Genomic DNA, 25,828 nt, shown 5'->3' with positions numbered 1-25,828 from the left:
AAAAGAAAGAATAATGTTTTAAAAAAAGAAGAAGATAGAGGAACCTTAACTTTCCGACTTAGTTGGCTCGACATGAAGATTGTGCTTAAGTAGTCTGCGGACGAAAGTACAACAATACGAAAAACGTTATATAAAATTGTCTTTAAGAGAGAAAGAGAGGTTATTTCTAAAATGAAATGAAAGGGGCTATGTGACACTCAAGGAAGAAATTACAATTTCTATCGCTCATGACGACTATTTGGAATTTCCTTAAAAAAATTAAAGTTCAAGAACTTCCTAGGGCTCCGCCCCATGCAAGACTCTCGGCAACAGCAAATTATTTACACAATTTCTTGCTGTCTGCTGCCTCGAGATCACTGGAGCGAAGAAAGGTAACATATAGCAAGAATCCCTATATATTAAGTGAAGGATTTATCCCTTTTATTATTAAAGACTCCCGGCAAAGGCTCTCCCCCTGCAAAATTGGAGAGAGTTTCATGTAGTTTAAGCTTCTAACAACCACTCCCGTGGACCATTTATTATTTACACAAAGGTAAAAGTGTGTAGCAAGAATCCCTATTCAGTGAAGGATTCATCCTTTTTATGCAGATGCTTCTTCTACCGTTCTTGACCAGAAGTGCGTTTCAAACTCAATGAAGTGGGCATCATCCCATTGAATGTTGTGTCCAGTGTTACGGGTTTGTTTTGCTACTTGCTGCCTAATCTGAGGGCTCTGTTGTGCTCTTTAAAAAGAGGACACAATAGGGGCAGCGCAATTTAAATATCAAGGGATGTATTAGAATTTATTTCTAAAATGAAATGAAAGGGCTATTTGACTTTCAAGAGCGATAAAAACTCTAATCCATCCCTTGAAATTTAAATTGCACTGCCCCCATTCAGTGTGCTATTTTCAAAGAGCACAAAAAGGCTTCAGATTGAAGATTCCATCTCATAAAATTGTCTATAAGAGAGAAAGAGATCCTTATTTCTGAAATGAAAGGGCTATTTGACTTCAAGAGCGATAAAAACTCTAATCCATCCCTTGAAATTTAAATTGCACTGCCCCCATTCAGTGTGCCATTTTCAAAGACCACAAAAAGGCTTCAGATTGAAGATTCCATCTTATAAAATTGTCTATAAGAGAGAAAGAGAGTTTATTTCGAGAGAAAAAATGAAATGAAAGGGCTATTTGACAAGAACCCTTTCATTTCATTTTAGAAATAACCTCTCTTCTTCTCTTATAGACAATTTTCTCTCTTGAAAGTCAAATAGCCCTTTCATTTCATTTTAGAAATAACCTCTTTTTCTCTCCTAAAGACAATTTCTCTCTTGAAAAGGCTCTGCCAGGCCCCTCAAGCTCTGCCATGTTGTATGGATCCATTATAAAGCAAAATAAGCCCACTCAATAATTAATATATATTAAAACGTCATGTGCAGCGATTCATCCAAATAAGAAATCCACGTAAGAGGCATTTTGAAAGTTTTAAGAAAATTCCTTCAAATTCCAGGATATTGGGTGTTATTTTTCAGGAAACTCTATTTAAACGAGTGGAAGCACTGGCGGTTCTGTTTTTTTTTAACTGTAACAATTCTCCTTGGATCAGATATAGACTAAAAACAAGCCTCATTATCTTAAGTATACAAGAGTCATTTCGGACCTTACAGCTTTCATAGAAATCGCTTCTGGACCGTCAAAGAAAAAGTTTGAGAACCCCTGGTCTACGCATTATACACATCAGGACCAACTTGACAACTAGACAAAAATTTGAGGGGGGGGTTCGACCCCCCCCCCCCCCCCCCCCTGCGTACGCGCCTGCATGTGCATCCCTTCCTCGTTATTCCCTTATCCATCGTTACCGTCACAACCATTTGAGTAGGGCCGGCCCCCTCTTCAATAACGGCTCCCAAGCCATCAAGAATGACCCCAGAATTTATAGATTACCATTCTGCCGTTCTTTGGAGGGGCCGGGCGCGGCCTTTTCAGAAGTGTTTCTACACCAACCTTTTCATGCACTACGGCTTAACATAAACAAGCATGCTAAGGTTTTTTTGAAAAGAAGCATAATTCCGACTCAGTTTCGCATAACCTAAAAATAAGAATACGACCAGTCATCCCTCCCCCCTCCCCTCAATGTATCCGCCTTCACGCACCCCCCCCCTTCCCCTTGTCTTTCCCTTATTCGTCGTTAATGTCACTAATTTTTAGTGCCATTTCGTTGTCTTTCTTTCTCCCCGGCTCCTCTCTTCTTTTTCTTTCCTTTTTTTTTTTAAAACTCTCTCTCTTTTCTTTTTTTTTTTTTTTTCTTCCTCTTTTTTCGTTCTCAATTTTTTGCGCCGCCAATAGGGGGGCCGCGGCCGTAGATAAGAGAGAGAGAGGGGAGGGGAGAATAAGGGAGAGGAGAGAGAGAGTGGGAATATTAAACAGGAGAGATAGGGGAGTATAGAAGATGAGAGAGGGGAGGAGAGATAAAGGGAAATGTAGGTGAAAGGGAGAGATAGGGGAGAGGCCGGCCGGAGGAGAACTGGAGAGAAAAGGGAGGAAGGAGAGATACATGGGAGTGTAGATAGAGAGAGAGGAGAGAGAAAGGATAGTATAGTGGATAATATAATAATCTTGATAGCAATAATCTTGATGGAAGATGAGAGGGGGTGGGGCCGGAAAAGATTTTTGTTTTTTGTTGTTTTTTGTTTTTAGTTGCCATTGTTGGAAATAAAGGCTACTAAAAAGTACTATACTCGTTATGAGCTAGGATTGTAATATCAGTCTTTTTGACGAAAATGAATTCTAGTGAATTGAGCGAGCCCCAAAATTATTTCCAATTGAAACTTCTCTCGAACATTCAACAGCAACAAAATCTATCATTCCTAGATCCTAGTTACCATTCTCGCCCTGTAAGTGGTACTACCATTCACCCCACAGGCACAGCCTTAATTCGGGCTGTCCTATTTAAAATCTCTCCTCTCCCGTTTCGTTCTCAGAACAGGTGATGCATGGACGCAATAATCTTGTGAATTATTTCCATTTCATATACATATATTTTTATTCCAAAATGATTGTGGATAATCAGATTACAAAGGGTAACCTGCTTAATCTGGAAAAGATATACTGTTCATGTGTATAAACAGACACTCTTTTAAACAGACTACCATACATATGTAAACAAATAATGACGTGCACTCAAGATCCGGCATAGTAGTCGAAGTAATGCGTGCAGTTTTACATGTAGGATCGAATCCAGGAAATCTAATTGAGGTCGAGCCAGTCAGCTGAGCTGAGTAATATGTTGGATATAGATAACGTCTATCGGTGAACAGCTACCAGAATCTACATTGTTGCATTTTCGTAAGTTTTTGATTGTTATTTTTTGCTTGAAATTGCTTGTCATTGTTTGTATAAGCTGTACGCTGTGTACTGGTTTTCCAAGACAGCCAATTCGTCGTGGTGGTAGTACGGTCGATGGAGCTCACAAGCTGTGCAGCTGTGCCATGGACCTCGGCGGTGCAGTGCGGTGCCTTGAGCTGGCTTGATTGCGCAAGATATTATGAACCATCTCTAGGGGTCTATATGTGGAGCGTTTTTTAGAGTGAGGGGGGATTAGCATGCAAACAAAAAATATAGTATTTGTCATTATATATCTGATTTTATCCTCTATTACCAGAAAAGATAAATGAGGCTAGATTAAAAATTTACTAAAAAAACAAATTGTTTGAAAAGTAAAAATCTAAAAGAGTGGTAGACCAAAAATTCCTGTCTCTTTCGTTTTTGCCTCTGATATGGGTAGGGTCGGGCAGGTCGGCTCCTAAAGAGAGGAGCCGACCCGAGAGGAGCCGACCTTACCCAAATCAGAGGCTAACGAACGAAAGAGACAGGAATTTTCGGTCTACCACTCTTTTAGATTTTTACTTTTCAATTTTGTTTTCGGAGTGAAATTTTTAATTTAGCCTAATTTATGATACAAACAACCAATTGCATGAGAACATGTGTTACTAATGACATCTAAGAATATTTACAAAATTGGTGAAACTCGAGGTTGTTTTGGCGATGATTGAATCAAAATTTGCAAGTAAGAGAAATTAGGCGGATCCGGGCTAACTTGGACCAGGGGACAACTCGGCCCAGCTGGCGTTATCACAGTTTTTCCTTCATAATCATTTTTGCCTTCGGCGTAGACTAGAAGGGATGAGATTGACGGCAGCGAGAGTTTAACACGGCTTGCAAGATTTTCAACATGGATGTCGATTTTGACCCATAATTTCCTTAAAAGGGACCATTAAACGGATTATTTCAATCAAGTTAGTAAGTGGAACCGATGTATTATAGCCTAGGCCTAATGTAAAATTGGATATGCACGAGGTAAAATGACATTTTGGGGGATTTTGTGGGCATAACAATACGGCCGTGGCAAGTTTGTTCATGTTTGTGGGAAGGGCCTAACGGCTAAAATCTAGCCGTGATATCTTCAACATAGGCTGGCATAGGCGATCGTTCAGTCTCTATAACCGGAGGTCTAGTGGAGCCAGACGTAGTCTCAGTGGAACAACCGACGGTATAGAGACTGAAGCTTTCGGTCTACGATTAACCACACTTTGCTTATTGAAATAACCAAAAATTATGATACTGTATTACATATCCAATACCATGACCATGACATTTCTTTTCTATGTCATTTTAACACAACGTGTTACACACGCCCACTATCGGTAACAAATCTACAATGTGACACGTCATTCATGCGCACTCTCATACGTGTTAACTCACATGAATCTATACCGTTCAATTAACCATGTTACTAATGTAAATTAAATTGGCTAAATTTCATCTTATATTTATACTTTGAGCAAACTCACTTCTTTTGCAGGAACTCTGGTTTAACAGGAAAACATTCCTCGTAACAGGCATGTTGCATCTTAAGCCAATGTCTGATGGCAAAGAGAAATACATAAGGGTTGTACACTGACAACTGTACCCGTACGTTGTTATTCTGACACACACTAAATACACGCTAACATTAATGGTGGTGTCCTCAAAAATACAAAGAAAACATTAAGTATGGTATCTTACAAGTACATCTCAATGAAGCGAACTTATATTAAACATGGTACTTGTAAGTGATGATAATGCATGAAAAAAGTATAGTTTATGTTCATTCAATGAAACACTAACCCTAACCCTAAACCTAACCCTAAACCTAAACATGCAAAAAATGACCGTTTTTGTACCTGGGCCGAGTTGTCCCCTGGTCCGAGTTAGCCCGACATTTAGGCATACATGTAACTCTTGTCAAATTGAAAGAAGACCTCGATTTTAATTTTACTTTTTAGGGGATAGTTGAGTTTTGCTGCAGAGGGCACTACACAAAATAATTTTGTTGTGAGATGATGAAAAATGGAGTGTCAAATTCAAGAGATTTCTAGCTGGTAAGCTCTTCCTAAAACAGTTTAGGAAGATCAGAGACATCTCTGTAGTTGCCGGATAAAGTTATGACTGTCTTGTCATTGGTTTAACAGGTCCCGGCTTACTAGAGTGCACCGAACAGATGTGTCGAATACGAGTTAATACATATTACTTAGCCAATTAAAATACCGACTTAAGTCTCTCAAAATTTGATGGCAAAATTTCACTTAAAATAAATTGTATCATAATGCGAAAGAGAATGTCACATTTCTGCAACGATTTTCAAAACAAATGTGTTTGAAGTCAATTATTGATGAAAGAATACAAAATGTAGGTTTTCTGCGTACAACAGAATACCCAAATTATTATTTTTTTTTTGGGGGGGGGCATCTTTGCAGAAGTGTGTCTTAGATAACATTATCTTCTTGCACATTATGCTACAATTTTAAGTGAAATTTTGCCATCAAACCTTTGGCAAATTTGGGACTATCAGCAGTTTTAAGCTGTGCACTGAATCAAATACAGCCCCTGATCAAACTTCCCCCTTTCATTTCTTTTTCATCAAGTAAACAGAAACCATAATTAGTTTCCACTAGAAGTGTGTAATGAGGTTTATTATCTACAATGTTACAACCGAAACTACCTACTCTCAAGAACATGTGCATGATTTCTTTGTAAAATCAGGAAGTCATTTATATTAAATGGACTAGCTTATCAAATCTGTAGTGATCTCTATGGCCCTGTTCATATCTGCCACTTAACCTTAATACTTAAAAGATAGCTGCAACTTTTGCTGCTACTCTATTCAGTTTGGTTACCAATAGTGGTAGATGTACCACTATTGGTACTATTGTGTTTGCATCCTGCAAGATTATGTGCGGTATCTGCAGAGTATTCTGTGTTTTATAATGGCTTTTGCAGTCAAGCGTAACTTTTGAGTCTGAGGGCCTGACCACTATACTTGATGACCATCATTTCTGGGGATACTTGCTGATTGATACAAATACTAATGATTGCTTATAAGTACGAGAACAGGGGCGTACAGCGGAACACCACAATATTGCAACTTTTTGCAAGTTATTATCGTGATATAGCCACCCTCATATGAACGACGAACGATGACCAAGAAAATCCTTCCCTATAAATGCATCACCGGGTTTAACAGGGTTTAATGAGTTCTGCTAAACGTTTGTGTAGATTGTAACTCTAGTAATTATAACACACAAAGATCAGGCTCTGTACGAGGTCAAGTGTTTAAAGCTGTTGCTTATTAACTTGTATGTTATCTGATTACGAAACTTATGTACACAAACTGATGTGACTATATAGGCATATCATCATCAGATCGAGTTTGCCAAACAATAACCCGCTATTTTAACTATTCCGATCACAAATTAACCAGTTAATTTGTGTCTTCATCAGCCCGCTGATGCAAGTTGCAGGATATTTGGTCGAGAAAATATCCTGAGAAATCTTGGTCTTGTTTTCAAAATATCCCACTATTTAGGAAGTAGCAAACTACATGTAATTCAGGCGCGGATCCAGGATTTTCCAATAGGGGGGGCCGAAAATTCGAAATTCGCGCAGACCGTTATTTAAACTTACCAATACTGACAAGGTCATATTAGAAGCACTGTACTTTAATAGTGTACTGGTACCTACAAGCAGGCACAATTATTTTGGAAAGGGGACATGCTCACGTCACATCTCTTGTCCGATATCAACATTCCCCGTTTTCAAGTTGTGCTCGCGCGCAATTTTTTTGACATTTCCATCAGTGGGGGCTGAAGCCTCTTGCCCCAATATTTATTTCCTGTTTTAATAATTTGGCGAGTGAGCGGAAATTTGAGCTTATGTATGTTGTGAAAAGTGTTAATTGTCACCAAAATATACGAGATAAGATATAACAAATGCATATTGGTAATTTTTAAATTTTTGGGGAAAGAGAGGCTGCAACCCCATCCCGCATTAACTGCAGGTGTTTTGAAATCAAATCAGACTCCCCAAAAAAGTATTAACCAAAACGCATGAATCCTGTTTCAAAAATTCAAAAAATGTCAGCTTCAGAGGGGGGCACATCACCCCTCAGACTCCCTCTAAAAGTATTAACCGAATCGCACGAATCCAGGTAAAAAAAAAAAAAATCAGCTTCAGAGCTAGAGAGGAACCCCCCCCCCCACACACACACACACAGACAGACACCCCCTGTGCGCGCAAGCGTGAAATTAACGCTGGCGCTAATGCGTAAGCAGGGGCGGCGGAGCTATTTCCAAAGTGGAAAGCACCAACAAAAAAGGGCACCTACAAAGCGAAATCTCAAAGCAAAAATATACATTTTTTTAGACATTGGTATACCCTTTCATTGTGATTCCATTATCAGGGACGATTTTAATATTTGTTTTTCTTTATATATTATACAAGATATTGCTTAAGCATCACACTTTCGGCTGGGTGTGATTGTCTGAATATTCATTTGCGAGCGAGAAAAAATGTAAGATCTGTGAGGTTGCAGAGTGAAAAATTACATCTTATAAAGAGGAAAAAACCAAATCATGATGGGGTTATAAGCATCACGGAAGACTGAAAAAACATTTGTTTTAAAGTGACATATCATTTATAAATGCGAGCGAGCGAGCGACCTTTAGGGGAAATTACTCTTAGTCGCTTTAAATTAGGTGCAAGACTAATGATGAGCAGGTTAGGGGCACATGCCCCCCCCCCATACCTACGTGCGAAAGGGATAAAGACACTTATTAGAAAAGAAAAGGAGCATGTGTCAAGGTACAAAGAGTAATTATCAAAGATTCAAACGGGGCACTTCTTACACCTAAAAGAAGGCACTCACCAGAAATGAGATAGGGCACTTATGGGTATGGGAAATGGGCATTTGTTGACGGAAAAGGGGCATCCATCAGAAATTGATTTATCAGAGGTGAAAAGGGGCATTTATGAAAAGGGGATAGGTCCCTTATTAGAAAGGAAAAGGGGCACGATTCAAAATAAAAGGGCAGTTAGCAAAGGTGAAAATGGGCACCCATCATAGATGAAAAGAGTACATGTACTTATCAGGAGGGGAAGGGGTACTTTTCAAAGTAAAACGAGCATCTCTCAGATTTGAATAGGGGCAATTATCGGAGGTGAAGAGCGCACTGAAGTGAAAAGAATTAACTTCTCATATATGAAAATGGTCATTTACCAGAGATGAAAAGGGACACTTTTTATTTATTAAGGGCCTCATTTTTCTAAATAGCCCTTATCAGATAGGAAAGGGGGCACATGTGTTGATGAAATGTGCGCTTATCCGAGTTAAAAAGGGGAAGGGGCACTTCTTTACAAAGTAAAAGTGGCCCTTTGGTGGGGGGGGGGGGTACTTGAAGAGTGGGGCGAACTTTGCCCCTACCCCTGCCACCCGGCCCATCATCTGAAAATACAAAATGATGTTGTAGGGACCGGGCGCGGCTTTATCATGAGTGCTTTTATGTGAACTTCTTTTTTATAAATATATTATGCTGGATTCCGACCCAGATTGCACACTCTAAAATGATAGTATGATCATCCCAATACGCTTGTAGTTCACGTATGCACCCCTTCCTCCTAATCCGTCGTTACCGTCACTGCCATTTACGTATGGCCGGCTGGCGTATTTTTTATTTATACGCTAGCGAAGGGAATTTCTCGATTAATTCCAATGAAACTACTTAAAATTCCAATGAAACCGCTCGCAAAGAGTCTAGCCTAGATCGGAGAGCTCGCTAGTGCTATACGCTAGTGTGAAATTACATCCAGGAGAAAGTTTGCTTAACTTTTGCTTGAAACACTTGAACGGTTATGGAAACTGTTTGTGTTTCTAATCTCCAAATATTAATATTATTCTGCATCAAATATAAAACATTGATTTCTACTGTGATATGTAAAGACACGAACTTACGTTAATACATACACATACTTTGTTTTGTAACCAAGAAGGTGCACCATGGTAATACATTTTAACAAACACATCAACATGTTACCTAGACAACTCATCACCATAGCCATTGTAAAACCATATATTAATGATACATGTAAAATATAGATTGAAGCAATTCTCGTCAGTTGGCTGTATCCTGAGTGTGATTTATATAGGTAATGGATTTTGAGTAACATTTGCATCTACCTGTAGTTGAAGAATAGATACAACATCAATTAAGTTGGAGTTCAATTGGAAGGAAGTAACGAGGAATCTTGAAGCAAGGGAGACTGGGAGATGAGGAATGCAGACAGTTAGAAATTGAGAGATTACTCGCGAGATAGCCTTGCATTAATGAATTCTTTATATAATGTTGTCTTGAGAGAAAGTAGACGATTTTTTTTTTTAATTGGAGATTAGTGCAAGTATTAGATATATTGGAAATAGAATTAATGAGAAAGTTGTTTTTTCAAGATCAATACATGGGGGGGGGGGGGGGGGCACCATCAAAATAGGGCACTTTCTGGAATATGAGGTGCACCTACAAAGGGAAACATCAAAATGTAAATCTACCATATTGAGACATTGATAGACGTACACGTAACGCATGTCACACACAAAATAAATGAGAAGAAAAGAAAGAATAATGTTTTTAAAAAAGAAGATAAAGGAAAAGGAGAGAGACAGAGAGAGGGAGAGAAAGAAAGAAAGAAAGAAAAAAGGAAGAAAAAAGGAAGAACATGAACACTTAGGCCTACATATTACATTTCCGACTGAGTTGGCTCGACATGTGCTTAAGTAGTCTGCGGACGAAAGTACAACAATACGAAAACAGAAGTTATATGAAATTGTCTTTAAGAGAGAAAGAGAGGTTAAATTCTAAAATGAAATGAAAGGGGTTATGTGACTCTCAAGGAGGACGACTATTTGGAATTTCCTAAAAAATTTTAAAGTTCAAGAACTTCCTGGGGCTCTGCCCCATGCAAGACTCCCGGCAACAGCAAATTATTTACACAATTTCTTGCTGTCTGCTGCCTCGAGATCACTGGAGCGAAGAAAGGTAACATAGCAAGAATCCCTATTCAGTGAAGGATTCATCCTTTTTATGCAGATGCTTCTTCTACCATTCTTGACCAGAAGTGCGTTTCAACTTCAAATGATATGGGCATCATCCCATTGAATGTTATGTCCAGTGTTACGGGTTTGTTTTGCTACTTGCTGCCTAATCTGAGGGCTCTGTTGTGCTCTTTAAAAAGAGGACACAATAGGGGCAGCACAATTTAAATATCAAGGAATGTATTAGAGTTTATTTCTAAAATTCAATGAAAGGGCTATTTGACTTTCAAGAGCAATAAAAACTCTAATCCATCCCTTGGAATTTAAATTGCACTGCCCCATTCAGTGTGCCATTTTCAAAGAGCACAAAAAGGCTTCAGATTGAAGATTCCATCTCATAAAATTGTCTTTAAGAGAGAAAGAGAGTTTATTTCGAGAGAAAAAATGAAATGAAAGGGCTATTTGACAAGAAGCCTTTCATTTCATTTTAGAAATAACCTCTCTTTCTCTCTTATAGACAATTTTCTCTCTTGAAAGTCAATAACCCTTTCCTTTCATTTTAGAAATAACCTCTTTTTTTTCTCCTAAAGACAATTTTTCTCTTGAAAAGGCTCTGCCAGGCCCCTCAAGCTCTGCCATGTTGTATGGATCCATTAGAAAGCAAAATAAGCCCACTCAATAATTAATATATATTAAAACGTCATAGCGATTCATCCAAATAAGAAATCCATGTAAGAGGCATTTTGAAAGTTTTAAGAAAATTTCTTCTAATTCCAGGATATTGGATGTTATTTTTCAGGAAACTCTATTTAAACGAGTGGAAGCACTGGCGGTTCTGTTTTTTTTAAACTGTAACAATTCTCCTTGGATCAGATATAGACTAAAACAGCAAATTATTTACACAATTTCTTGCTGTCTGCTGCCTCGAGATCACTGGAGCGAAGAAAGGTAACATAGCAAGAATCCCTATTCAGTGAAGGATTCATCCTTTTTATGCAGATGCTTCTTCTACCATTCTTGACCAGAAGTGCGTTTCAACTTCAAATGATATGGGCATCATCCCATTGAATGTTATGTCCAGTGTTACGGGTTTGTTTTGCTACTTGCTGCCTAATCTGAGGGCTCTGTTGTGCTCTTTAAAAAGAGGACACAATAGGGGCAGCACAATTTAAATATCAAGGAATGTATTAGAGTTTATTTCTAAAATGAAATGAAAGGGCTATTTGACTTTCAAGAGCGATTAAGATTAAGAAAATTTCTTCTAATTCCAGGATATTGGATGTTATTTTTCAGGAAACTCTATTTAAACGAGTGGAAGCACTGGCGGTTCTGTTTTTTTTAAACTGTAACAATTCTCCTTGGATCAGATATAGACTAAAAACAAGCCTCATTATCTTCAGTATACAAGTGTCATTTCGGACCTTACAGCTTTCATAGAAATCGCTTCTGGACCGTCAAAGAAAAAGTTTGAGAACCCCTGGTCTACCCATTATACACATTAGGACCAACTTGACAACTTGACAAAAATTTGAGGGGGGTTCGACCCCCCCCCCCCTGCGTACGCGCCTGCATGTGCATCCCTTCCTCCTTATTCCCTTATCCATCGTTACCGTCACTACCATTTTAGTAGGGCCGGCCCCCTCCTTTTAACGACTCCCAAGCCATCAAGAATGACCCCATAATTTATAGATTACCATTCTGCCGTTCTTTGGAGGGGCCGGGCGCGGCCTTTTTGGAAGTGTTTCTACACTAACCTTTTCATGCACTACGGCTTAACATAAACAAGCATGCTAAGATTTTTTTGAAAAGAAGCATAATTTCGACTCAGTCTCGCATAACCTAAAAATAAGAATACGGCCAGTCACCCCTCCCCCCTCCCCTCAATGCATCCGCCTTTACGCACCCCCCCCTTCCCCTTGTCTTTCCCTTATTCGTCGTTACTGTCACTAATTTTTAGTACCATTTCGTTGTCTTTCTTCCTCCCCGGCTCCTCTCTTCTTTTTCTTTCCTCTTTTTTGAACTCTCTCTCTTTTCTTTACTTTTTTGTTCTCTTTTCTTTTATCTTCCCCTTTTTTCCCCCCTTTTTTTTTTTTTTTTTTTTTTTTTTTCTTCCTCTTTTTTCCTTTTCAATTTTTTGCGCCGCCAATAGGGGGGGCCGCGGCCGTTTCGGCCCACCCCTGGATCCGCCACTGTAATTTGCACCCGTCCAAGCTAGTTTGTGATGAGCGCATCGATCTTGTGAGGATGCAATTTTGAGCTTCGGGATAATATCTGAAAATAGTCTGAAAATAGCAAGTTATTTGGCAAACTCGAGCTGATGAAACCAGGTCTTTAGACATCTACATGTACATGTAGTTAACAATAGTTAACAGGCACATACATGTACCCTTGTCAGTGTAGGTCTGTAACATAGTGTTTGAACTACAGGTGTAGTGTGAAAAAGACTTTTCTGTTTTGGGGAGCCCCTTTGGATTTGGTGTTGTATGAGTAGGATTTTTTTCTTCTTCTTCACAATGATACCTACAGGTGTATATCATTGTTTTTGACCAAAGCTCTTTTTCTATTTACCAGAGTACCTTTTTTTATATATTTTTTTTTAATTGGGTACTCAAGGATAACATAAATACAATCATGTACAGGAATGTGAAATGACATCAAAAAACATCATGTAGTCCCCTACAACCAGAGCACCTTTGGACCTTTCAATAGCTTCAATATCGCTCATTGCCTTTCATGTGTATTTTTTTCATTTGTTGGTCTTAACATGAAGAACATGCATATACTGTACATGCAAGTAGACTGCATTGTCGAATGTCAACTACATAGGCCATATACTCTTACTTGATGCCTTTAGTTCCTGGCAAATTGATTCTAAAGGCTTTATAGCATTGTGGGCAAGCTGATACAGTCTGTGCCTGCAGGCTAAATAAACTGCAATATAATGATATAAAAAAAGAAATAAACTTTGTCCTGCTTACAGCAGATTAATGATCTCTTATATTTCTGGATGATATTGATATTTAGAGATAAATTTTGCTTTACTTTTTGATAAGAGGTGAACTATTGATATGTGTGTTTACTTTATTTTGTATTTCTTCTTAGTAGCAGGTTTGTTTGTTTTTGATTTTGAGTTTTGAGTTATGATTTCATGTATCTGATTAACTAGACGGATTCATTATTGAACTACGGGTATACAGTATGTTATGAGGATAAGGATTTGTTTACAACATGCGTTCATTTTCATGACATGAACAAAGTTAAAAGATAAAGATCGTGCCAATCAGTGAATCCTACTTGTACTACTAACCTTTGAAGAAACTCAGCACACTGGAATACTTCATGGAGGGAGGTCAACCTTTGAACATTCTTTGAAGTAGGTTACATTCTCTGCATGGAATTTTTTGCTTGATGTCTTAATTTTCAAGTATACATGTACATGTATATATTTTGCATCAATGGATACATTCATTGCAGTAGATTTTGAGTTTTACTTTTGGAAACATTTGAGTATCTGATTTTGGAAGGAAAGAGCTTGTCCTATGACTAGCTGTGATTTTTGACTTGACAACTAAAACTGGGGATTTGAAGTTGCACAGAAGAGCGCAAGAGTTGCAAACTTGAAATGAACACTTAATCTTAATGACCCACTTGTTTCTTTTGTCCAGAATTAACTAGGGATATAATCATAATATTTACAGCTATTGCATTAGTATAAGGAATACATTTATATACAGCACATTACTGGAGTACTTATTCGCATTACAATTTTAATTTTATTGGTACCCCTATCGATTGGATTTCAAGCCTGCTCACAAATGTGCACCATCTCCACTCCATTAGGAGTATTCCTAGTCCTACCATTTTACACCCGGATATGTACTGCAAACATGTATGCGCAAGGTTACAATCCTTGTAATATCAATAACGGTAATATTTGGGTAGAGGTGTTGTGGTATAGTAGATAAGTCATCAGACTGAATATCACAAGGTTTGGGGTTCAAGTCCCTGCCATGATGGGTACGTGTAGGTGGCAGAAATTAATTCCATAAAGTGCTAGAGCATCATACATGTAATAGCAACCAATCTAAAGCCAGGGAAATAAAAATGGACAGCCAGGAGTGTCCAGTGTGACAGACATGAGTGCTATTCACAAACCCAATATTACTATCATTATGATTATTCTACTTGTTTATATTCCACATACTAAGAATCTTGCTCTACGATTGGTCAAAAGTAAATCACGTGATGAAAGATAGATCGCCCATTATTGATGACTTGACCTTTGAGCTACTGACCTCTTGAAGCACTTTGTGCTGAAACTGAATTTGGTGAAATTCCAAAATTAATCTTGTGTGCAGCAAAAATAGAAACTTGGAAAGGATTGTATTTGGATTGACTTGCACTTCTTTTCTGTCAAAACATTAGAGAGCTTTCACTTTAAGAGGACCATTCATGATAAATTGCACGAGGGGGAGTGGGTGGGTGCTGGCCTGGGAAGTATTTTAGGGTTGTAACCAATCACGTGAGACCGGTCAGATGTAGTGAATCATGTTCTGTGGTATACATAAAACATCTGTTTTTTGTGAATACAAGATCACACACTTTCTTTCACGGATTCAAACCGTTCGACTAATAACCTAGCTCTGATACTCTCTGAATTTGGCTATTACTCTAACCTGTTTTGATCATTCTTTTGTAATTACTAGTAAGTACTAAATAATCTCAATCTGTATTTGCATCTATTAGAACTTCATATTGACTAGTTGTATAACTTTAAGGAGTATTTAATAATTCATTGTATTTGTTGTTTCATTTTGAAATTTTATATTTCAGAGTGTACATGTATAATTAATGCATTTTCAATGATTGCTTCATAACCTACAGTATTTCAATATTTATGTTTTTTATTTTTATTCATGTTTTTTTTTATTATTTACATGTACTTGTATATTGGAAATAATCCAATTTAGTAGATTATTTTCAATCCAAATTGAAAATTGAAAAATAATCTGAAATTGTGGATTACTTTCAATAAATGAATTTAAATTTGACTTTGAATTTATACTCTAACCGACTTCTTCTGCTTCATCAGCAGAACTCTGTCACGAGAGATACACAAGCACAATGGAAGATGTTAGTGAAGAGAAGGGACTGTTAGAAGGGGAGGAGAGCAAGCGTAACCATGGCACCTTACCTGCGAATGGACACTCCATACATCACAACCATACGATGTACCAAGAAATGGATACCGCAATAGATAACGATGATAACAACGATACATGTAACAGGTAAGCAACCATCTTGAGGCTTGGTAAATTGATTTGCAGCCATTCAAAGGGCAAGTTTCTCAAACCATCAATACCGTAATTAACGGTGTATTAACCGCACCTTTTTGCCGCCGAAAAAAATTCATAGTCGGGGGTGCAGTTTATACACGGTACACAAAAAAAAAAAAAAAATTAAGTTTCGATTTACCACCTGGCGCTATGCATGGCAATGTATCCCAGCTCAGTAATCGGTGTGTTGACTCACCACTCGGAAACTAGAACAACACTCATATTTGTCTGTCATCTTGGTTTGAAAGTAATCTTTCTGATAGATTTCAATATGTAGTTGATAAAAATAATTCCTCCAATTTTTCTTCTATTATACGGCGTACCACAAGGTTCTATCCTAGGTCCTCTACTGTTAAGTCGACAAAAAAAAAGTCGGCAAAAAAAAAAGAGGGGTGCGGTTAATACACGAGGGCGGTTTATACAACGTTAATTACGGTAGACTGAATTTCCTGGACATCCCTTTTATTGAAATGGATATTACTGCAGAGTCTCACATTTTTCTATGGGATGTCCAAGAACTTAACCTTTTGATTGTTTCAAAAGATTGGACCCAGATCTCGGATAAGGTGGGGTACAGGGGCCCTAATAATGTGCTCCAGAGCACCTTGAAAAAGTCGTTTGGAGCCCCGAATATATGTACATTTAATGATGATAGATCTAGATGTCTTTGTGTATAAAATGCGATGAATTGTATTAAATAACATAATATAATAATAATAATAATAATTGTAACTTTATAATGCGCAGTTTCTATATGTATATACTCAACTGCGCATGACATAAAACTTGGATATTATTACCCCGGCTTTAGCTGTGCTGCCATTATAGCGCTCTAGCATTTCAAGGAATAAATTCCTACCGGGTACCCATTTACTTCACCTGGGTGGAGTGTGGCAAATGTAGATCAATATCTTGCCAAAGGACATTAGTGCGGCGGCGGGACTCGAACCGCGGACCTTGTGATCGACAGTCCGGCGACGTATCCACTCGACCACAACACCTCTACACATATAAGCCTTCTTGTTGCACATAATATGTGGTTGTATTTGTTTTTTTAAAGTTTGTGATATCCTTAATTAACATAATGATAATTTCATGGATTTCCATAAAGTTGGTTTTGTAACATACTGAACATTGGATGACATTGACTAGCTCTCAATGTACCGGTACTTTTCAAAAATAGATCGTTATCTTTCCACCTTTAGGAACTGAAAAATAAAAACAATTTACAACCTTGTTAAATCCTTGAACTGGTTAGATAAAGTGATAAAGCATGTGTCTATTGTGATTGGGAACAAAGAGGCAACAAACTGTATCAATTTGACCTCAACACACAGTAGCTGCACTTAGAATTTTGCAAGCAAAAATCATTACTTTTTCTCACATTCCAGTATTTTGTTGGAATTTGCTATTAAAGCAACTACCAGCAGACATGACGAAAAACCGAAACCAAAAAACCCACCTCTTGGGGTGTGGTGTTTTAAATGCCAGCAGAAATTTCACAGATTTTTGCAGTGTACTCTCAAAAAATAGGTGAATGATGATGATTTTTGGCATGTGACTCTCTTCACTACCATGTGATCTCATTCAGAACAATAAAGTCACGCATGTGCACTTGATGGGCTGATAGTGGCCCCCGCTGTTTTTAATATGTACCGGTATTCCTAAATTGTTGTAAATGTTTATAATTGATTTTTAATGTTTTGTTGGAAACATGATTAAAGTGAAATTGAAAACTGATATGTTGAAGTTTATGTAAAAGGAAAAGTTTATTAACCTCAATACAGCGACTGCATGACAATCTGCACGACAGCAGCTGTTTTTAATAAGTATTCCTAATTTGTTGTAAATGTTTATAATTGATTTTTAATGTTTTGTTGGAAACATGATTAAAGTGAAATTGAAAACTGATATGTTGAAGTGTATGTAAAAGGAAAAGTTTATTAACCTCAATACAGCCACTGCATGACAATCTGCACGTCAGCAGCTGTTTTTAATAAGTATTCCTAATTTGTTGTAAATGTTTATAATTAATTTTTAATGTTTTGTTGGAAACATGATTAAAGTGAAATTGAAAACTGATATGTTGAAGTGTATGTAAAAGGAAAAGGTTATTAACCTCAATACAGCGACTGCATGATAATCTGCACGTCAGCAGCCTTTTTTTTTTTGCAATAATTTGAAGACAAGGCAGGCTACATGTACACTATACGATAGTAATAAAAATGTATGTAGGTGGGTTTCCAATATTTTTAGGGTATAATTGAGAATTTGAGATACATTTAGTTTGTCCCTCGAACATGTACATGTACATTGTATGAAACAATAATGATGAAGTATAATAGAAATGGAAGTTTTCACCATGTAAATTAGACTTACAAGTGTACATGTAGGTTGGTAAGAGATTCTTCTTCTTCAAAACTTTGCTGCCCTTATGTAAATGCTATCAGAGCATAGATTTTATATATCAATAGTATTTATATTTGGAATTTCTGGGGGGGGGGATTTCTGTCTCTTTAATTTTGTTATTTTATATGCAAAATACTACATATTCTCTACAAAATGTAAAAATGTTAGATTATCTTTTGAATTATCCAAGAAACAGTTGAAATATCATTATGACCTTGAAAGAATTAATTTATTCAAAACAAGACAAATTTGTTTTATTACTTGATAAATGGAGAGATGTACAATTGAATTGAAACATGTTATAACACTCACTATGAACATGGCAGACAAAGAAAGCGGACAAAATATACAGTTCCTCAGGTAGACAAAGGAACATCCCTTCACTGCTATTATGTAAAAATGTGTAGAACAGGTGAATATGCCTGTGACACCTGTTCCACACATTTTTACATAATAGCAGTGAAGGGATGTTCCTTTGTGTACCTGAGGAACTGTATATTTTGTCCGCTTTCATTGTCCGTCATGTTCATAGTGACCATTATGTTAGGTAATATTTGTATTACTGTGTCATACATATTGCCATTACATCACTTTTTTTTATTGTGTACTTTAGATATTTTGCTTAGAGATTTCTGAATTTTTATTTGAAGAAAAATAAATAAATACATAATCCCCTTTTTAAAGAATTGCCATAATGACATAATGAACTTGATACATGACCATTGTTAAGTTGGGTATAAAACGTACACAAAGGGATTGAATTTCACAATGAGGCTATGGTCCGTTTCTGTTAAGGTTTCTGTAAAAATCCATTTTCAATTAAAATTGTGCACATGCCTGTGTACATATACCGTAAAACACATTATCGTTCTTTTTCTCATTGCAAGTGCATTTACATCCAATGTTACAAAAAAACTTTTACAATAATATTATTTGTGGGGGCTCATTCATCGTGTACTATTGATGATTGCTGTATTAGTAATTACAGTAATAAATGAATTATTCAATAACAAATAGGTATTTGGAATATTTCTAGATTTGAGACATCACAAAGAACATCCTTCTCCTGGGATAAGATGCTTCTGGATGACTTAGCGTACGGAGATGGACAGACGCCGCCTGGTAAATTCAAAAGAGCGTTTGCAAGATGCAAGCCTTCTGATCAAACAAAGTTAGTATCTGTGGTTGTGATCTATTCTGTGAAAGTCATATCATGATAATCAATAACATTAAGTAATAATGATGGTGATGATGATAGTGATAGTTATAATAATAATGATGATGATAATGATGAATAGATAATCAATAACATTACTTAATAATGATGGTGATGATGATAGTGATAGTTATAATGATAATGATGATGATAATGATGAAAAGATAATCAATAACATTAAGTAATAATGATGGTGATGATGATAGTGATAGTTATAATAATAATTACAATTTTGTTTATATCACATACTTTATTTATTGAAAATAACAACTGAAATCATGTAAAAAAAGTAACATTCAAGCGTAGACTACTGCCTGAATACATGGGACAGTACAGAAGAAGAAAAGAAGGAGGAGGAGGAGAAGAAGAAGAAGGAGGAGGAGGAGGAGGAGGAGAAGGAGAAGAAGAAGACGACTTTTTTGACTTTTGAAAGTAAAACTTTATTTACAATACATATAATAATTAAAACAGATAAAAAAAATAACAGTGATGCACTTAATATAATAAGTGTTTGTGAATCATATACCAATAATCAACAACAAGTAGTACGTAATACATGAGAAAGTAACCATTAAACAATTCATAAAAAAACAATAATTTCGACGGTAGAAATTGAGAAAAAACATAAATTGTACTAAACACTGATTACAAATGATTACACATCCATAGAGTGTTTCAAAACGATTAAATTATGGGATTTCATAACTTCCAACTATGAGCTTCTTCTCAAGACAAACTTATCACAAACAACAATTAAATCAACCATGTGAGATCAATATCATCTGAAAGAAAGAGTACATTATTGTACGACCATATCTTATGAAATAACACCAAATTGTTTTGTAATTTGTGAAATTCATAATCAAGAATGACTCTGTTCTTGATTCTAAGTTTCCAAAAAGGAAGTGGATCAAGAAAACTACTACATTTATTAAGTCATGAACTATTTTTATTCCAATTACATAAACTATAATTTGTGAAAACATAGCATACTCACGTCCATATAAGCCAAGGGGTCCTTATTTTGGTCTTAATGCATTTACTTGCTAAAATAATGGGTTTTAGATTACTTCAAGAGTTCAAAGTTTAAAAATCACAGGGTCATAAAATAGTCATAAATCATGTACAAGATATCTTGGTTATACTGAAAGAACTTTAGAACCATTGAACAGATTTTTATTTATCAAACTGGGCTCATTTAGTTGTACAAAATGTAAAACTCTTATAGCCTTTGACTTGATGGATATTATGATGCTGAGGAATAATATAAGCACAATCACATTCATCTCAATTTTTTCAAAATTCACAAACTCTCATTTACTTTTGTTGTGTTGACCTTAATAACAAATGATGGTAGATAATATTCAACGTGCAATGCCCTGAGATGTCATGTGAGGGAGTTCCTGTTTTGTTTGGCCCACTCTCAATATATCGACAAAACATTGAGTGATATCACATTTTTTTATAGAAAACAGATACATGTACTCACAAGGTGTGAGGTGTGAGGGAGTTCCTGTTTTGTTTGGCCCACTCTCAATATATCGACAAAACATTGAGTGATATGACATTTTTTTATAGAAAACAGATACTCACAAGGTGTTTGTTGACCTTATCACATGAGGTTTCGGTAGCTTAACTACATTGGAATTACTTCCTGTCAGGTTTATTTTCTTTCAGCTGTCATTATTTCCTTTGAACTTTGAAAACAAAAATGAAAGATAAAGTTAGAGAGAAAGCGGATTATACAGTCTTGTGGTGATTTGGGTACCAGCCATACACTTGCACCGTCAAGTGAGCATTTCCTGTCACACGTGTACTGAATGAATTTTTGATTTACATGCACCTGCCAAAATTGGCAAGCAAGACAACTTCTCCTTTTGACAAAGAAAAACTATGTCAAAATACAAGGAGCTCTTATTTTCTTGTGTCCACGTAAAACATGACAACAATGGCCTTACATTACACTTTTACAATTGTGGCAAATATCATGGGAGGAAAGAGATTATATATGATTATCTGTTTCAGCTATTATGATGGACTATGAAGTATGAAATCAATTCTAGGAATGTTGATAATTTCATACCAGACGATTCAGAAGCAAAAGTCACATTGTCATAACAAGAAATAATATATGGGTATGAATATTGGGTCAATTTTAGAGTTTTCCAGTGTTAATGCAATTCAGATCAAAGAAAAAAAACAAAACAAATACCGGAAAATGACCATTTAGTTTATACTGTGGAAACAGCATACTTATCTTACTACTGAAGAGAAGGTGTCTTATCAGTGGAATGCTTCCTAGTCTTGTGTTTGCTGTGGTGTTGTATTTGATGTTTAGTAGATATATACTGATACTTAAGAAAAACAATTGTTTGTGCCACAAGATTTATAAGAATCCTTTTATTTCCCAAGTAGACTTCTATTGGCTCAGACCCTTCTATGCGAATTCAAGATTTCAATTCATACTTTGCTTTCCACAAATGTAAATCGTAAAATATGTTTGGGTGTCAAGTAATTGGTTATAATATTCATATGACTATTAACCTTGACTAGATTAAAGTTCCTTTTAACAAAATATGTATACAAAACATGGTGTATATCTATTTGTTATCTCTATGTAAAATGAATTTCGTTTTTTTTTTAAATATATCATATCAAATCTTTCTGTTTGCATTGACATTACATGTACCGGTAGGTTGGTTGTGGAACCTTGTTATAACATCATTAGGTCCTACTAATAATGTGTGCCATGAACATTGGGTTTCAAGGGGATCTGGCACCTTACAAATGTTGTCCTATTATTGTTGTTGTTATTTATTTTTATTTTTATTATTATCGTTATTATTATTATTATTTTTTCCTCCATATTATTAATATTCTTTTTTTTTCTTTCTTATTTTATCTTTACAGGCTCTATCTAAGATATACCAAAATTGCAGTTGTATTTCTGGCAATGTTTGTCTGCACAGTAAGTTCTGCAAGTTATTTTATTTCATTAATTTAAGATATTGTACACTATATAGCTTTGGTTAAAATATATCCCTGAAAAATAAAGACTTGCTGACATGATTTGAATGGTTTCTTGGAGTAGTGTAGTACTTTGTCCACCATAGATTATGGCCATCCAAGAGTATAACAAAAGATTATTTAATGTCTTACATGAAGAGGCAAGAGATTGTTCAATGTCTTATGTGAAGAGGCAAGACATTGTTCAATGTTTGATGTGAAGAGACGAGAGACTATTTGATGTCTAATGGGAGAGATTGTTCAATGTTTTTATGTGAAGAATCAAGCTCAGATAGATTATTCAATGTCTTATGAGAAGAGACAAGCGGTTATTCAATGTATTATGAGAAGAGGCGAGAGATTATTCAAATACTTATGAGAGGGGACAATTCAATGTTTTATGTGAAGAGGCAAGAGGTTATTCAATGTCTTATGTGAAGAGGCAAGAGATTATTCAATGTCTTATGTGAAGAGATTATTCAATGTCTTATGTGAAGAGGCAAGAGATTATTCAATGTCTTATGTGAAGAGGCAAATGCGTGGCCATCCCTGAACTAAAGCGGGAATATCTTGCCTATTATTAAGCATACTTGATGCCCCCCCCCCCTGATAATAGTGGCTAACAATGAGGGCACCCTTCCATGTTCAGCTCTCTGAATCGGTGTAAGACAATGATCAGTGCAGTATAGGGCTAAATTTTTGTCCATGTACACCAGATGGTAAAATAGTATCTGATATTGTTAGGAATGGCAATGTATAAGGTTTTTTTTGGGGGGGGGGGCACTGGGGCTCCCCCCCCCCTTTTCCTGTAAAAAAAATAGGAGGAAAGGAGGACAAAAGGACAAATCATGGGCCGATGAAATCCTGGATCTGTTTGAGATTTTTGAAAGGATTTAAACTCAATTTATTTTATTGAGACTTTTTAAAAAACAGAAGCCATACATGTAACTGTAAACTTCTTGAAATTTTTAAACTCTTCATGTACTTACACATTTCCATTATTAGTTTAGCTTGAAGGAAATCCCCACTTGTATTATGTAAAATGATGTCTGAAAAAAGATACCTGAAAAATCTTTCAGAAACTGCTCATTACGATAATAATTAGTTGAATTTCATGATTATTTTATTTTTCTTCTCATTTTGTTTCAGGTATTCTTCACTCTAAAAGATGAAGTGAATCCTTCGCCTGAAATCTTCTCTATCACACAGGACAATCCTTATTGTATCCTTCCTCATATTCTTTAATCCTATTCAAATAGGGTATTTTTTATTGAAAATTATTCAAATTTCTAGTAATTGTATTTTTATATATTTTATAAAAGTCATATTATATCTTATAAAAGTCATATCTGAAATATATGGACAAAAATCTGTTCAAGATTTAAAATTTTTCAATTATAACAACAGTGTATTTCGTTACCGTACATTGAATTACATGTAGATCATACTCTTGACACTTGCTGGGAATGACACTGCCGTTTGCATATAATATATATTATAAATCTTCTGTTAAGAGCCAAAAAGGTGTTAAATCTACATTGTTATAAAAAAGTTAATGCCCTTCTGGCTCACAACAGACAATTATTCATTGAGTGCTAAACATTGTGACATACATGTAAATGTCAATGTAGTAATGGCAAAAGCCATCTTGAATCCAAACAACTTCTGGTACCAGTTTTTTTAACAAAATGTACTGAAAACTCCCATTGTCTGTAAAATCGCCTCACAAGAAATTCTATTCAGTGCTTTTTTTTTCCTTAATCCTAACCGCTGTACCAGTATCAGAAATTAGAGATCTTGGCAGTAACGACATTATTATAGTCACCTTCAAGGGCCCTATCGTTGAGTTGGGCAGCCTCAACTCAACAGAGAATATCACCGTCAGACTGGTTGGCAGGGACCTTTCTCTAGAGGGCGTCATCTGCTATGAGTATTCAGAAGTTTATAACATCATTCGAGAATATCCCCTATCGAAAAGCATCTTCTGGGAAGAAATGGAGAAGAAATTTACTGATGTCAAAGAAGGGTAATTAAGCTGATATACTAGGAATACATAAAACCTTATTTACAATAGCGTTGTATATTTCCTCTCTCCTTCATCCCTCTTCAACTACACGTACAGAGGGGTGTTTCACAAAACTTGTCATCAGTGAAATCCTTGCTTCTGATTGGTTATCAGCAGATTCGTCACTGATTTATGTCATTTGTCATCGAAAAAAGGCTTTGTGAAACAAAACCCTGGTCTCCATTCCTCCATTTCCACAAGGCTTAAAGCACCCAGAACAAAAATGAGCTGGGATTACAGAGCATTCACTGCTGCTGCACCCTGACTTTGGAACTCCATTCCCCACTCAATCCAAATCTCTCTCTCTCTCTCTCTCTTGATTGTCTATCCTGTAAACTCTGCACTGTTTTGTGAGCATCATGGATGAGTTGATGTATAAAACACTTTATTTTATTCAGTACTTCCACTGAAATGTTCATAATATTCATGACAATCTCACTCCAGACAAAACTGTGCACGGTCCTCTCACATCATCATCCCTCAAGACGATCTAATCTACCACTCGAGATGAGATCCAATCACTGCTGCACTGACTTCCAGTTAAAGACACATAGAAGTCAGCTCTCATGGGGAATTCCACACAGTTCGGGTGTTTACCCAATAACGGGTGTTGTCACTCACCAGGGTTAGCCTTCAGTTTTATGACCATTAGACCTTATGTAGTGCTTTGCTTTTCTCTCACTCAAAGACTTTCCAAGGGACTAAGGGGTAATTCTTGATTGGCCTACGGGTTTGTAACTGTACAGTTTGGCGCCTAACAATTAAGTCTCATGTTATTATTTTTACTGCATCATATATTATTTAATTGACAACTGTTGTTTTATCAATTTTCATCTCTTAGATGTGATGATAATACCAGTTATGAGGTGAGTTTTGAGAGCAACATTGATGAGTTGGTGACCCTCGAGACCGAACATACCATCTTACCCTCGTCATCAAAGAATGAGGTCATTTGGGCAGCTATTATCTTAGTGGCTGTTTATATCCTGATCGGTTTTGAGGTATGTGCTAGTATACAAAACATTTCATGTTTGTGAGAGCTTCAGTGAATATGTAATATTAAATTTAATATCAAATAAAGTAATTACATGGAACTTTTGCAGAGTAAGAAAGATGAAAGGCAAATACTGATAAGTGGGCATTGAACAAAAAATGTATTTTTTAGATGTTTTATGCTGGTGTCTAGTGATCCTGCATTCTTTAACAAAATGTAATCAATTGTTTTATTCTCTGGAGTAGTTAGCTACAAATGCCTGCTTACTAGCAATGGCCTATGTCTTTGGAATATGAATTATTGTTGTGGTGTTGGATCTTAGTTCAAAATTGGAGTGTTTAAAGACATATTGTTGACAGTTTCCATGTGCAGTATGTCATAAATCACTTACACTGGCCTTGGTTGAAATACCATTAAAATGGGTGC

The 25,828-nt window shown here is 36.3% G+C and overlaps 1 protein-coding gene across 4 annotated transcripts in view; it reads left to right on the top strand.

Annotated features, from left to right (window-relative positions):
* Positions 1-2,895: 2,895 nt before the first annotated feature.
* Positions 2,896-25,828, top strand: part of LOC575044 (P protein) — a 39,602-nt gene continuing 16,669 nt past the window's right edge. Inside the window, exons 1-7 of one of the 4 annotated variants that reach the window (XM_030980595.1) lie at positions 2,896-3,322; positions 15,472-15,664; positions 19,158-19,292; positions 22,248-22,305; positions 23,493-23,565; positions 24,123-24,369; positions 25,250-25,409. In XM_030980595.1, the coding sequence (XP_030836455.1) occupies positions 15,501-15,664; positions 19,158-19,292; positions 22,248-22,305; positions 23,493-23,565; positions 24,123-24,369; positions 25,250-25,409 (837 nt within the window). In that variant the 5' untranslated portion in view covers positions 2,896-3,322; positions 15,472-15,500. Of the gene's footprint in view, positions 3,323-15,468; positions 15,665-19,157; positions 19,293-22,247; positions 22,306-23,492; positions 23,566-24,122; positions 24,370-25,249; positions 25,410-25,828 lie in introns of all 4 variants that reach the window. The other 3 variants (XM_030980593.1, XM_030980594.1, XM_030980596.1) reach the window with 3 other exon arrangements.

This window comes from Strongylocentrotus purpuratus, unplaced genomic scaffold (assembly GCF_000002235.5).
Source record: "Strongylocentrotus purpuratus isolate Spur 01 unplaced genomic scaffold, Spur_5.0 spur5_scaffold_11, whole genome shotgun sequence".
NCBI classification, from domain to species: domain Eukaryota; kingdom Metazoa; phylum Echinodermata; class Echinoidea; order Camarodonta; family Strongylocentrotidae; genus Strongylocentrotus; species Strongylocentrotus purpuratus.
The sequence above is the reverse complement of the archived record's forward strand: the minus strand, read 5'-3'. Positions and strand labels throughout refer to the sequence as shown.